Here is a 14,612-nt window from a genome sequence, read left to right on the forward strand (position 1 = left end):
ATGGGATGTTTTAACCCAGGGAATGGGATGTTTTAACCCAGCGGTTGGGTTGTTTTAACCCAGGGAATGGGATGTTTTAACCCAGCGGTTGGGTTGTTATAACCCAGGGAATGGGATGTTTTAACCCAGCGAATGGGATGTTTTAACCCAGCGGTTGGGTTGTTTTAACCCAGGGAATGGAATGTTTTAACCCAGCGAATGGGATGTTTTAACCCAGCGAATAGGTTGTTTTAACCCAGCGAATGAGATGTTTTAACTCAGCGGTTGGGTTGTTTTAACCCAGCGAATGGCGAATGGGATGTTTTAACCCAGGGAATGGGATGTTTTAACCCAGCGGTTGGGTTGTTTTAACCCAGGGAATGGCGAATGGGATGTTTTAACCCAGCGAATGGAATGTTTTAACCCAGCGGTTGGGATGTTTTAACCCAGGGAATGGGATGTTTTAACCCAGCGGTTGGGTTGTTTTAACCCAGGGAATGGGATGTTTTAACCCAGCGAATGGGATGTTTTAACCCAGGGAATGGGATGTTTTAACCCAGGGAATGGGATGTTTTAACCCAGCGGTTGGGTTGTTTTAACCCAGGGAATGGGATGTTTTAACCCAGGGAATGGGATGTTTTAACCCAGCGGTTGGGTTGTTTTAACCCAGGGAATGGGATGTTTTAACCCAGGGAATGGGATGTTTTAACCCAGCGGTTGGGTTGTTATAACCCAGGGAATGGGATGTTTTAACCCAGCGGTTGGGTTGTTTTAACCCAGGGAATGGGATGTTTTAACCCAGTGAATGGGTTGTTTTAACCCAGCGTTTGGGTTGTTTTAACCCAGGGAATGGGATGTTTTAACCCAGCGTTTGGGTTGTTTTAACACAGGGAATGGGATGTTTTAACCCAGTGAATGGGTTATTTTAACCCAGTGAATGGGATGTTTTAACTCAGCAATTGGGTTGTTTTAACCCAGTGATTGGGTTGGTTTAAGCAAACATTTAACCCAACCGCTGGGTTAAAACGACCCAATCACTGGGTTAGTCCATTTTCAACCCAACTTGGGTTGTTTTTAACCCAGCATGTTTTAGAGTGTATGACGCTGGTGTGAGCCGGTTGTCCCGTTGGTTATGTTGACGGTGGTTTGACTATTTCCAGGCTCTGTGTAATATCACTGCGCCGCTGCACTCATGGGGCGGCTCACAGCTCTGGATTATTACGCTGGAATGAGAGAATAGTTCCTGAAATATCGTTCTAGAAAATCACAACTTCTCATTTCCCGTCGGTCTCAGCACACGATGAACTACAGAAGAGTCGAGTTTTAAACAGGAGAAATATTGAACTCTTTGGTCATTTTTGAGCGAGATGCTAACGGTCTAATCAGATTCAATGATCTATGCTAAGCTATGCTAAAAGTGCTGAGAGATCGGCTGAATGATTCACAAACGGTCAAACTCAACTGTTCAACTCTAGAGGAGACGGAGAATGAGCCTATTTTCACAAACAGTGGCGTGTTTTCTTTCAAGCCAGTCCAAAAGTCTTAATATGTCTAATTTATACTGTATTTTAAGCTGTTAAATAAATGATTTAATAAACTGATTTTATTCCACACAGGTGCAAGGCTTGAATGCTAATCTAGAAAAGCAGGCATTGTACAACTCAAACAGCAGAAATATGTACAGGAATCACTTTATTTCAAGCCATATACAGATATTAAAGCTTACAAACTACAGCATAATGCAAATCAAACTCATTTCCCCCCATTTTAAAAAGAGCCCGTGCGCCCTCTAGTGGACAGAGCTCAACACAACCTCAGCTAAGATGCTATAAATGTCCCCGTCCCTCAAGCAACACAATAACTCTGCATGATTAGTTAGTGGAAAACACACCGCACTGCACACACACAGTATTAAAAGCCAAAAGAAGAACAATCAACAGTTCCATCCATAAAAAAAAAGATAAAAAGAAAGAAAGTACACTTGTTAATGCCTGATGAAGTACAGTATTTACATTCCAACAATGAAAATATTACAGTGTTTAGTGTTCGCTACATTTACATAACCTCACACCGGCGTGACATATGTACACATTCGGGGACTGTTGCATCATGGGTCTGTTTAAGCTATTAAAATAATTTGCGAATGATAAAAATCTGCTATTTACAAATTCCACAAACCTTTGGCTGAGCTCAGCGATCGCCACATGCTAGTTTATTAAATATTCTCTTGGTTTATCTGGACTGCTGTGGCCTTCTGGGCTTTATTTTGCGCGGTTCACCGGTTCTCCGATCAGCTCGGGGCACTTCTCTTCCCCTTTAGCGATGCGATCGCACTTGAGGAGCAGGTCGTAGTTGATCTTGTCTGTGATGACGCTGTCCTGCTCGTACTGAGGATGTTTGCCCACGAATTCCCGCATCCACTTGGCCATAGTCATCAGCTCACCTGAGAACAACACATGATGAGCAAAATCATCCACATATTCACTCTACTACTAGTTCATCTGACGCATGTCATTCTCAAAGTCTAACTTTGTTGATTTTCAACCTGTCAGAATCGAAAATATCGATCTGAAATATCTGAAATGGCCCAATCAGGGTTCCTACACAATTTTCATTTAAAAATTCCATACTTTTCCAGACTCGAATTTCCAGACTTCCTACAGATTTTTCCGACCATATTTAACTTGTTCTGATAAATTGTTTTAAAATTCAACTGCTAACAAGTGTTACATTCTAAAGATTTAGAATTGGCGTTTTTGCCTTTGATTAGGATAGGATAGTAGCTAGACAGGAAGTAAGGTGGGAGAGAGAGGGGGGCGGGATTGGGAAAAGTCCATGAGGCAGGACTCGAACTCGGGTCTCCCGAAGCACAACATGGCGACGCACTTACCCACAATGCTATCGGCACCGACAAGTCTGTTACACTCTGAGTCAAAACCTCTATGTAGGCTATCTAATATTTAGAAATCCTATATTAAAATATTGCCTTTTGTGACCTTAACGATCAAAATGCTAAATTAGTCAAATTTTTTTTAAAGGGTTATTAATTTACCCAAAAATTACCCAAAAATGTCATTTCTATCATAATTTACTTACCCTCATGTCATTCTAAGCTAATAAGACTTTTGTTAATCTTGGAAATCTTGGACACATGAAGATATTTAAAGGATTAGTTCACCTCAAAATGAAAATGTCCTAATCATTTACTCACCCCAATGCCTTCCAAAATGGCACCAACTCAGTTGGTTGCTCAAAAACCTAATTTATCTTTCACTGAAGAAAGTAAGTCATGGATATCTTGGATGGAATTGAGGTGAGTAAATGATTAGGACATTTTCTTTTGGGGTGAACTAGTCCTTTAATAAAGGGACTAAAACATCTCAGATTTAAAATATTAAAAATGTTAATATAATAAAGTCTTATGTTTTTGAAAGACATGGGGGTGAATAAATGACAAATTTTCATTTTGGGTGTGCTATTCCTTTAAGAACTCCACCATCGACTCGCAACTTGCTTTCTCAAACTACGAAGTGCTGTGTTAACCACTGTTGAACTGTGGAAAGGAAGGAACACACAGGTCTGACCTTTACTGCCATAGCTCGGCTACTTTCATTCATTGAAAAAAAACATTGTGTATATATTTATTATATACATTTAGAAATTCTTACTTTTATATTTAGAAAATGAAATAGGGACAATAGTCTGGAAACATAAATATTTTTCCATACTCTGATTTATTTTTTCCATACTTTTCCAGACCTGGAAATTACTCAAATCAAATTCCATACTTTTCCAAACCCCGTAGGAACCCTGCCCAATACTTTCTCACTTGTCTCACTCATTCCAGTCAAATAGTGCTTGTACTCATAGGTGTTCAGTCATGGAGCAAAACCGCCACAAACCTGTCAATTTTCCATCTTAAAAACTAAAATATGTGAATAAAGCCCTATTCTCAAGGGATTAGTTGTATCTGGGGACCTCGTGTGATTTAGAAATTACTCCCCCACAGCTCACCTGAGAACAACACATGGAAATCGAAACTAATGAGCAAAATCATCCAAATATTCAATCTACTACTAGTTCATCTGACGCATGTCATTCTTAAAGCGTAACTTCGTTGATTTCAGCCTGTCTGTAGTAGGCAGGGCTCTAGAGTCGCCCAAAATTTGTAAGGGTGCGACTAAATTTTTTCCCAGGTCGCACCGGTGCACCTAACATCCGCTGGTTTTCCATGAACGAAGCGTTTGTTCTCCTTTGATTTAACTCTCCATAGATATATATATATATGTACATAGATGCCTCATTAGCGTATGTTTCTATGGGCCGCTATACGTGGAGCGGTCGAATTAGGCATCTATGTATATATTTCTATGGAACTCTCATGGTTGGATCATATCGTGGTCTAAAGGCCTTTGCACACTTGAAATTCGCATGCGAAATTTTCGCACGTCAAACAATAAATTCCACCTCACGTTATGTCAGTCACGCTTGCACACTGCCTCCGAAACTTTCGTCCGTCAAAAAAAAAAAATCGGAACAGGTTGAGAACAACACATGGAAGTCGAAACTAATATGAGCAAAATCATCCAAATATTCAATCTACCCACCCGTGGGTCCAATATTGCATCATTATAATCATTTGAAAAAATCTAAAAATTGTACTGCACAAAACTAGACATATATGGTATCGTTTGAAAGATTAGAATCACTTTTGCATTTATGTTACATAGAAAAAGATAATAAGGTCTGAATTTGACCCTCCCGCAATGAGAAAACTAAGTATGCATCATCAATAATGTGTATATTGAATTCTTTTAATATCACTGGATTAATACTGACTATAAACCTGGTGACTAGCGGGCAGTGGAGGAAAGCCTTGTCTTGCCCTCCAGGTGTTCCTATACGCGTGTGACGTAACGAGAAAACTATGAATTGCCAGAGGTGGACAGTAACTAAGCACACTTTTTGAGTATCTGTGCCGGTTGCATAAAGCACTTTAAGTGTAATTTTCCCTTAAGTTCGCCCTTATGTTTCCCTTAAACCTAAGGGTGTTGTAGAAAAAAACCCTTAAGTGTTACTTTAAGTGAAACGTCATAAACACTTAGAATTCCCCTTAAATGCTGTTTTTACACTTAAGTAATACGTTAAAAAGCGTTAAGTGTTGCATAAAACCCCTTAACGGTCATTTCCCCAAGTATAACTTAAGGTTTGGAAATCGTAACCTTAAGAGTAACGCAGACAAAAATAAGACGACATGGCTGAATGTATGGAACCAGCTGAAGATCATTATGTGCCAAGAAGAGTTTTTAGGGATAAGGAGAACCCTTTGGACCATCTTCTTAGCGATGAAAAATTGTTGCAAGAATCGCGATTTGACCGTCACACATCGCAACCACTGTGACGCTGAACACTTGCAGTCATTCGTACGTTTCTGAATGAGATGAAGAAAAACTCACATAGTTAAAGAAGTCGTTTGACGTTATAACAAGTCATTAATGCCTTTTAACGTATATGTTTCATATAATAGAACCCAAGCTATAGATTGTGAATTTAAACATTTCTCGTTTACCAGCGGCAGAAGTCAGGAGGGCTAGCGTGATCTCACAACATCTTTAAATAGGCGCTATCTTTACAAATAAACCACAGATTTGAGCTTTAAACTACTACAATCTCGACTGAACACTTAACTTAAACTACATTTCGTGACACAATAACAGTAGTATTTTTTAATTTCGCGGCCACACACAATCACTATGAAAAGCGCAAAAGGGCGCGCGTCAATTTATGCGTGTCCATCTCGCTTTGGACGCGCGAATGCATTCAAAGTTCAAGCGTCAAACTAGACGTGAATTTGACGCTCTATTCACGTTTGGTGTGAACGCAGCATTAGTGTTTTGCGTATCTAAGGCAACAAGACTTTTATAACGTGAATCCAGGATCGCTGTCGTGAAACACTTAAATGTTTCCCTTACCTAAGAGAACCGTTTAAGAGATTATCAGGGTTCCCTCTCTTTCTTGAACCCCAGATTCAAGGACTTTTTAAAGCACTTTTTATTTTAAATTAAGCATTATAAATACGATAAAGGTGGGTGTGTTACTGCCAATATATCAAATACCTACTGTACCTGTGTGTATCATTAATGCAGTAACGCTAAAGCATATACTGACAACTAAAATACAATTTCCAATGAGGAAAAATTTCCAATTTTACAAAATGCAATGAGGAAAGAGGCTGGTGTAGAAGAGCGAGCGAGTTTTAACGAGAGATCGCTCTTATTCCTGCTTTTAACATTTATTTCACACTAATTTTAGTTTTCTTTTTTATAAAGCATTACTTAATTAAAACATCTAAATAGAGATAATATTGTTTACATGAATTTTCCAATTAAATGAAAAGATATGGACAAGTTAATTGTTAGGCATTAAAAATATGCAAAATTATTTATTAAATCACCTGTACTTGTACCTTTTTAAAAATCAATTTGACGGCTTTTAAGACCTGCACATATATTATATTTAACATATATAAATGCTGCCGTAATAACGGCCCATTTACATGCTTTTCTTCTTTTTATTTTTTGAGCGGTGATGAAATATATCGCTCTTGTAAATACTCGCCAGCATTTCAGTAGTGAAAGTCTAGATCTTTAAAATGCATCAAAATTACAGCGAAGCGCAACCGTACGGTGGCCTGCAGGGGTCAAATAGGATATAAACAGTGAATTTTGAAGTGATCTCATCTTGAAAACTGCGAGATGTGGATTCGGATGACAATTCAATTACCACATGTCCTTGGTGTTTGTCTAAAAACAGTAGGCAATTCGGACGGGGATTTTTACGCGGGTGGTGGGAGAAAAACACTGACATTCTGGATTCGGGCGGCAATAAAATCACAGACTAGCCCCTGAAAATACCTTACGACCCCACGAGAAACAATTTCCATCCGAATAGGGCTTTTGACAGTAGATGGCGCTTATGGAACAGCAGAAATATATCGAAATAGCTTCCTCCAATAATGCTGTTTTGTTCTGGCTTTGGCTGCGTAGGAAGGCCAGTGTTTGTAATAGCACCAATGCTACTCTAACAAAATGCTGTTCATGCTATTCAAGCACTTTGAAGGACCTGTGTTTGTTTTCATGTACTTTCCAGGCCTTGAATCCATGTGTCTGAAATTCAAGTACTTTCAAGAAGCGTGGGAACCCTGGATTATATGTAACACCCTTAAGTTATTCTCTTAGGTAAGGGGAAATCGCCCCTTAAGTTCATACTTGAGGGAAAAACTGAAGGTGCTTTATGCAACCGGGCACAGTACTTGAGGATTATTTTTTCGGGAAACTTTAACTTCACTACATTTGAAAGACAAATATCGTACTTTTTACTCCATTACATTTTGCTTTTCTACTGTTTAGGCAGCCAAGTTTTATTGAAAGCCCATTTTGCCAGAGGTGAAGTATCCCTTTAAAGGTTAGAAACTACACAAAACAATAAAACCGTGGTCGATTGTGGGGAAAATACTGCACTACTTTTAAAGCACTTTAATGAACTTAAAGACATTCGTGTACCTGAAGCGCGCTTCTTAATGAGTTTCAGGTAGTTGAGGATCGTGCATCTCGTGTCCACGTCCACCTCCATGTTCTCAAGGTAGCTGTTCAACATCGGTATCAGCCCGTGAAATACCCCTTCCTGAACAAGATCAATACAGACGCCACACAAATTAAAATGGAGGAACCAAGTATGGTTGAACCCACTTAACCCTAACAGAGAAACACACACACACACCTTCCCGTTGATGATGGTGTCGATGCTCATCAGTGTGAACTCTTCACCGTCACTCGCTTCACTCTCCACCCCATTCTGAGCGCTGGAGGGCGGGTCTAACACTGGGTTACAGCCTTAAAATAAAACAAATCATGCATGACATAAAGAAACGTGGCTACATTAGGTGTCTTCAAGTGCTGTGTGTATTAAAGACCAGACTCTGTAACAAAACTGCGGCCAGTGAGAATGTCGTAATGTTGGAAAGCCACTAGCCACAAGTGGTGTTACTTTAACACACTGTACTTTTAAAAGGCATTTTTAAATATATCATGAGTGCGATAAGTGCACTGTTATTTCACTTATAAATGTTGAACATGTTGCCACAAACATCCACATGGTTTCGGTTTTATAAAGATGTGTGTCAGCCTAACACTGATGATGAGCTGCACTGTAAACTAACCCTTAAAGACGTCCTTCCGAAAATAAAACATGCCTTCCTGCACGGCATTTCTCTTCTGAGCAACTTTCATGTTTTCGTCAACCTAAACCAAAAAGAGTTGCAAACAAATTACAAAAGTCATGCATGCACATTTCTATTTAGACACGCCTTTAAGAATATGCACAGTAATTCTGCCATTTAAAATCATCCCCAGAATCACACTTCTGCCCTGCATAGTTAAGATGCTAAATGTGACAAAAACACACACACACACACACACACACACACACACACACACACACACACACACACACACCACATCCACAAAACAAGCGAATCCAACCTTTGACAGTGGAATGAGGAAATCCAGCTTATAGGACAGGATCACACGGGTGAGAAGAACGATAAACACCACATACGCAGAGTTCTCGAAGTCTGTCAGTTGGACCTGAAAGAAAAAGTGTCACATATGACAATATGCATTACACACACACACGCATATGAAAAACAACACTCAGTCACTCAATCACAATATCAGTCAAGATCATGTCATGAGGATGGACAGATGGAAGATGGGTGGACGGATGGATGACAGGTGGATGGATGTAGGATGGACGGATGACAGACAGACGGGTGGATGGATAGATGGACGAACGAACAAAAAGGTGGATGGACAGACAGGGCAATGGATGGATGGAGGGACAGACGGGTGGATGGACGGACGGACGAGTGAATGAATGACATGTGGATGGATGGATGAACGAACAAACAGATGGATGGACGGACGGGTGAATGGTTAAATGGATGACGGGTGGATGGACGAACGGTTGAATGACGTGTGGATGGATGGATAGATGGACGATTGAACAAACAGGTGGATGGACGGACGGGTGAATGGTTAAATGGATGACGGGTGGATGAACGGATGGACAAACAGGTGAATGACGTGTGGATGGATGGACAGACAAACAAACAAACAAACAAACAGGTGGATGAACGGATGGGTGAATGACGTGTGGATGGATGGATAGATGGACGAATGAACAAACAGGTGGATGGACGGACGGGTGAATGGTTAAATGGATGACGGGTGGATGGACGGATGGACAGACAGGTGAATGACGTGTGGATGGATGGACAGACAGGTGGATGGACGGACAGGTGGATGGACGGACGGGTGGATGGACGGACGGGTGGATGACGTGTGGATGGATGGACAGACAGGTGGATGGACGGACGGGTGGATGGCGTGTGGATGGATGGACAGACAGGTGGATGGACGGACGGGTGGATGACGGGTGGATGGACGGACGGGTGGATGACGTGTGGATGGATGGACAGACAGGTGGATGGACGGACGGGTGGATGACGGGTGGATGGACGAACGGTTGAATGACGTGTGGATGGATGGATAGATGGACGATTGAACAAACAGGTGGATGGACGGACGGGTGAATGGTTAAATGGATGACGGGTGGATGAACGGATGGACAAACAGGTGAATGACGTGTGGATGGATGGACAGACAAACAAACAAACAAACAAACAGGTGGATGAACGGATGGGTGAATGACGTGTGGATGGATGGATAGATGGACGAATGAACAAACAGGTGGATGGACGGACGGGTGAATGGTTAAATGGATGACGGGTGGATGGACGGATGGACAGACAGGTGAATGACGTGTGGATGGATGGACAGACAGGTGGATGGACGGACAGGTGGATGGACGGACGGGTGGATGGACGGACGGGTGGATGACGTGTGGATGGATGGACAGACAGGTGGATGGACGGACGGGTGTATGGCGTGTGGATGGATGGACAGACAGGTGGATGGACGGACGGGTGGATGACGGGTGGATGGACGGACGGGTGGATGGACGGACGGGTGGATGACGGGTGGATGGACGGACGGGTGGATGACGTGTGGATGGATGGATAGATGGACAAATGAACAAACAGGTGGATGGACGGATGGACGGACGGGTGAATGGTTAAATGGATGACGGGTGGATGGACGGATGGATGGACAGACAGGTGGATGGACGGACGGACGGATGGACAGACAGGTGGATGGACAGACAGGTGGATGGACGGACGGATGGACAGACAGGTGGATGGACGGATGGATGGACAGACAGGTGGATGGACGGACGGATGGACAGACAGGTGGATGGACGGATGGATGGACAGACAGGTGGATGGACGGACGGGTGGATGACGGGTGGATGGACGGACGGGTGGATGACGTGTGGATGGATGGACAGACAGGTGGATGGACGGACGGGTGGATGACGGGTGGATGGACGGACGGGTGGATGGACGGACGGGTGGATGACGGGTGGATGGACGGACGGGTGGATGACGTGTGGATGGATGGATAGATGGACAAATGAACAAACAGGTGGATGGACGGATGGACGGACGGGTGAATGGTTAAATGGATGACGGGTGGATGGACGGATGGATGGACAGACAGGTGGATGGACGGACGGACGGATGGACAGACAGGTGGATGGACGGACGGATGGACAGACAGGTGGATGGACGGACGGATGGACAGACAGGTGGATGGACGGATGGATGGACAGACAGGTGGATGGACGGACGGATGGACAGACAGGTGGATGGACGGATGGATGGACAGACAGGTGGATGGACGGACGGGTGAATAGTTAAATGGATGACGGGTGGATGAACGGATGGACAGACAGGTGAATGACGTGTGGATGGATGGACAGACAGGTGGATGGACGGACGGGTGGATGACAGGTGGATGGATGGATAGATGGACGAATGAACAAAAAGGTGGATGGACGGACGGGTGAATGGTTAAATGGATGACGGGTGGATGGACGGATGGATGGATGGACAGGTGGATGACGTGTGGATGGATGGTTGAATGGACAGACGGGTGTATGGACAGACGGGTGTATGGACAGACGGGTGTATGGTTAAATGGATGACGGGTGGATGAACGGATGGACAGACGGGTGGACGACTGACATGTGGATAGACAGACGGGTGGACGACGTGTGGATGGATGGATGGATGATGGACAGACGGATGACGTGTGGATGGATGGATGGATGAATGACATGTGGATAGACAGACGGGTGGATGAACGGATGGACAGACGGGTGGATGAATGACATGTGGATAGACAGACGGGTGGACGACGTGTGGATGGATGGATGGATGATGGATGGATGATTAAAACGCTTCACCATGCACGTTTAAACAACACTGAACTGAATGTTCTTGGCCTGTCGTGTGATGAGAGATGACACTCGCTCTAAAAGCAGGTTTTAATTCTGGGATGTTAAATTAGCGTTCAACAAACACGCCAGGATTTTTTTACTCATAAGAACTTAAACTGTTTTTATTCAGCCTTTAAGAACAAGCAGAAGACACTGGCGGTTTCTCCAGTAGTGGGCGGAGCTAACACACAAACGCTGATCTCATTGGTTAGCGCTCACCTATTACCCTCCCTGTTTTGATTTCAGCAAATCAGTTCAAGCAAACACAGATGATGTGATTAATCTCATCAGTATTACTGTTTTAACTGATCAACAAGGTCTCAAATGCATTCATACATTTTAATTTATAATGATTACCACATTTTAGTTCTAATTAAGTTCTGTTATAAAAAATGCTTGATTGACTGATGTAAATATGCACTTTCAGATCATATCAAATATGAACGCATCATAATGTAAACAGATCTTACAAAGATAAGCTGCTTTGGTGGAATCATTCATGTGTGTTCAACAAATGTGGCGACTCTATTGGCAAGACTTTACATGTTCCTCAATAAACACATTAATGCGGTTTATTAATATTTTGCTCATTGCGCCCTCTTGTGGCCTCAGGAGACAAACATTTCTTTAACACATTTAATCTTCATATAATATATAAGAAAGATGATGTTGGTTTAAATCTACTATTAAAATTATTTGTGGTTTGTCTTAATAAATTGGGTAAATTAAAAATATAGTGGATAAATTCAACCCCTTTCTATGAAGCCCATCCTTATAATGAATTATAGCTCCAGTTATACTTAGTGACAAATATTACTATTCTATAAATATATTTATTAAGACCTATACTGCATTATAAGAACAGTTATAGTCGCTTTTATATTATTTTTTATAATTATAAGTCATGGATTTGCTCTTTCAATGCACATAATCGATCATACACTGATTTATAAATATTAATAAGTCAGTCGTATGGATCCATGAATGTATTTATAAAGATGCAGCCTGCATTATATTACAGTTACAATAACTTTTTAGTCATTCAGATTCATTAATTTATTAATAGCGGTGTTGTGTTCTTATAAATACTTAATGTGAGTGATAATACAGTTACTAATCTCTATAAATGTATCATTGATGGCTATAAATGAATCTTTTAATGTTAAATACTAGATATACAATATTTTTTATAAGTGGGTAAAATGGCCATACTTGGATTTTCCCATTCTATACACTGCATCTAATTTGCATATTAATGTGTTCTTGGTGCAACATGTAAGGAAAATAGAAGTGTAATAATGGGAGGAAAAATTGGCAACATTTTCATAATAATATCTAATATTTCATAGGAATATTGATATGTAATTTAATTCCCTATTCACTTGTTGTGTCTCCCAGAATTCCTGATAATCATGATTTAAGTCCTGGCGTCTCTACAGTGGACATGTATGAAATAATCAATGCCGTTCTATAACAGAAAGTCATATTTTGATTAGAAACCCCATAACATTTTCCTGAGATGTTGATTTATAACAAACAATTTGAAAATTAACCAGATTTAAATTATAATTACAAAATATTATCATATTTCCATAAGAGTGATAAACATTAATGTCAGCCGTTTTTTTCTTTTCTTTTGAGAATACACATGAAAATGCACTATCCAAACAAAGGGCTGTAATTCAACAAAACTAAGTTTGGTCTTGTTTTAAAGCAGACACTCCGCAGATTATTGCTGAAGTGAAAGCAATTCAAAATTAGCCTGGGAAAACCCAGACAACTTCCGGCAAATTTAGATTTGCTCTGCAAGTAGTCTGGCAAAGAGCCCATTCAAACCCATTTCTAAGCCCCAGAAATCGAGGCACCAATCAGAAACGTTGAGGCGGGCTTTACACGATGACGACAGCGCAGCGACAGTGAAGCAGATTTTGTACACTGACTACAAAGATGGATGCAGCAGTGGAACATCACTATCAGCTATCGCGGCTGTTTTAAGCGATTTAAACTTTCCCATTTCGTTAAAACCAGAGCAAAGAACAACACAAGAAGCCTTCATATCTAAAAAAGATGTTATCGCTGTCTTACCGACTGGATTCGGCAAAAGTCTGATATACCAGCTTGCTTGTCTTAGCGAGAGCCCTCTGGTAGTGTTAATGTTTCACAAAATATAGTTTTAAGTCCTTTTCAGGCGAGAATGTAGTTGTTTTTAAAGCTCAAATCTGTGGTTTATTTATAAAGAGAGCGCCTTTTTGAAAATTTGATCTGCCGTTTTTGGAGTTGTGAGCTCCAGTGGACCAGCGGCGCTCAATTGCTCAACCCCACCGAGAGGCGCCTTTCCTCGGCCAGTCCTTCTGCCGTCTGCCGCTGGCTCTGATATGAAGATATGATTCGTCTTGTGTAGATCTAACGGCTGATCTTTGCTCTCATTAATCTATCATTTGTTCCCTGACAGATCGTTTTGTCTGAGGGCAAAGTGAAGTTTCATAACTTTATATTTGTAAGCTATTAAACTTTACCGTTGTAGTCTCCTAGCGCTGACTTTCTTTGACTGAATTGCTTTATGTATTGTATAGCTTCTTATACCTTTTACTTATACTTTTAAAATGGATATTGATCACGCATTAAACTAACATTTAACAAAAAGAGACTGGATTTTGTTTTATGTCATATCTCATTGTATTACAGTGATAATCATAGCCTATATTATGCACACATATTACATGTTTTTATTTTTTAATGTAAACGAAAAGAGGCCGGGTTTTTTAAATATTTCGTTTTGTTATATACATGCATTGAAGATAATATGCATTGCCTTCACTACATTTGTGTGGCTATAATATGTTTAATATTAACTACCGTCATCGGGAGTTCATTCTCCACGCAAGTCAGAAGTTCGCGTACAAAATATGTCATAAAACACCACTGCCTCATTTCATAAAAAAAAAACATATTAGCCACACACATGTGGTTCAGGCAACGGGTAGTTAGGCCTACATTCATTATCTTATATATTTATAATAAAACGAAGTATAAAACACCCTGCCTCTTTTCGTTTACATTTTAAAAATAATTAAACATTAATATGTGGTTTAGGTAAGGTGACCAGACATTTCCTATTTGAGAACACAAGTACAGACCATAGACAGTGGTACAGACAAAAACGCATATTGAGA

At 41.1% G+C, this 14,612-nt stretch overlaps 1 protein-coding gene across 1 annotated transcript in view; it reads right to left on the reverse strand.

The window, feature by feature from the left end:
* Nucleotides 1-1,551: 1,551 nt before the first annotated feature.
* gclc (glutamate-cysteine ligase, catalytic subunit) overlaps nt 1,552-14,612 on the reverse strand; it is a 51,777-nt gene continuing 38,716 nt past the window's right edge. The window contains exons 12-16 of the mRNA XM_079842857.1: nt 8,520-8,624; nt 8,198-8,279; nt 7,759-7,871; nt 7,542-7,662; nt 1,552-2,422 (exon numbers count right to left, since the gene is read on the reverse strand). Coding sequence (XP_079698983.1) covers nt 2,241-2,422; nt 7,542-7,662; nt 7,759-7,871; nt 8,198-8,279; nt 8,520-8,624 — 603 coding nt within the window. The 3' untranslated portion in view covers nt 1,552-2,240. The remainder of the gene's footprint in view (nt 2,423-7,541; nt 7,663-7,758; nt 7,872-8,197; nt 8,280-8,519; nt 8,625-14,612) is intronic.

Source organism: Gobio gobio, assembly GCF_949357685.1.
Source record: "Gobio gobio genome assembly, chromosome: 18".
NCBI classification, from domain to species: domain Eukaryota; kingdom Metazoa; phylum Chordata; class Actinopteri; order Cypriniformes; family Gobionidae; genus Gobio; species Gobio gobio.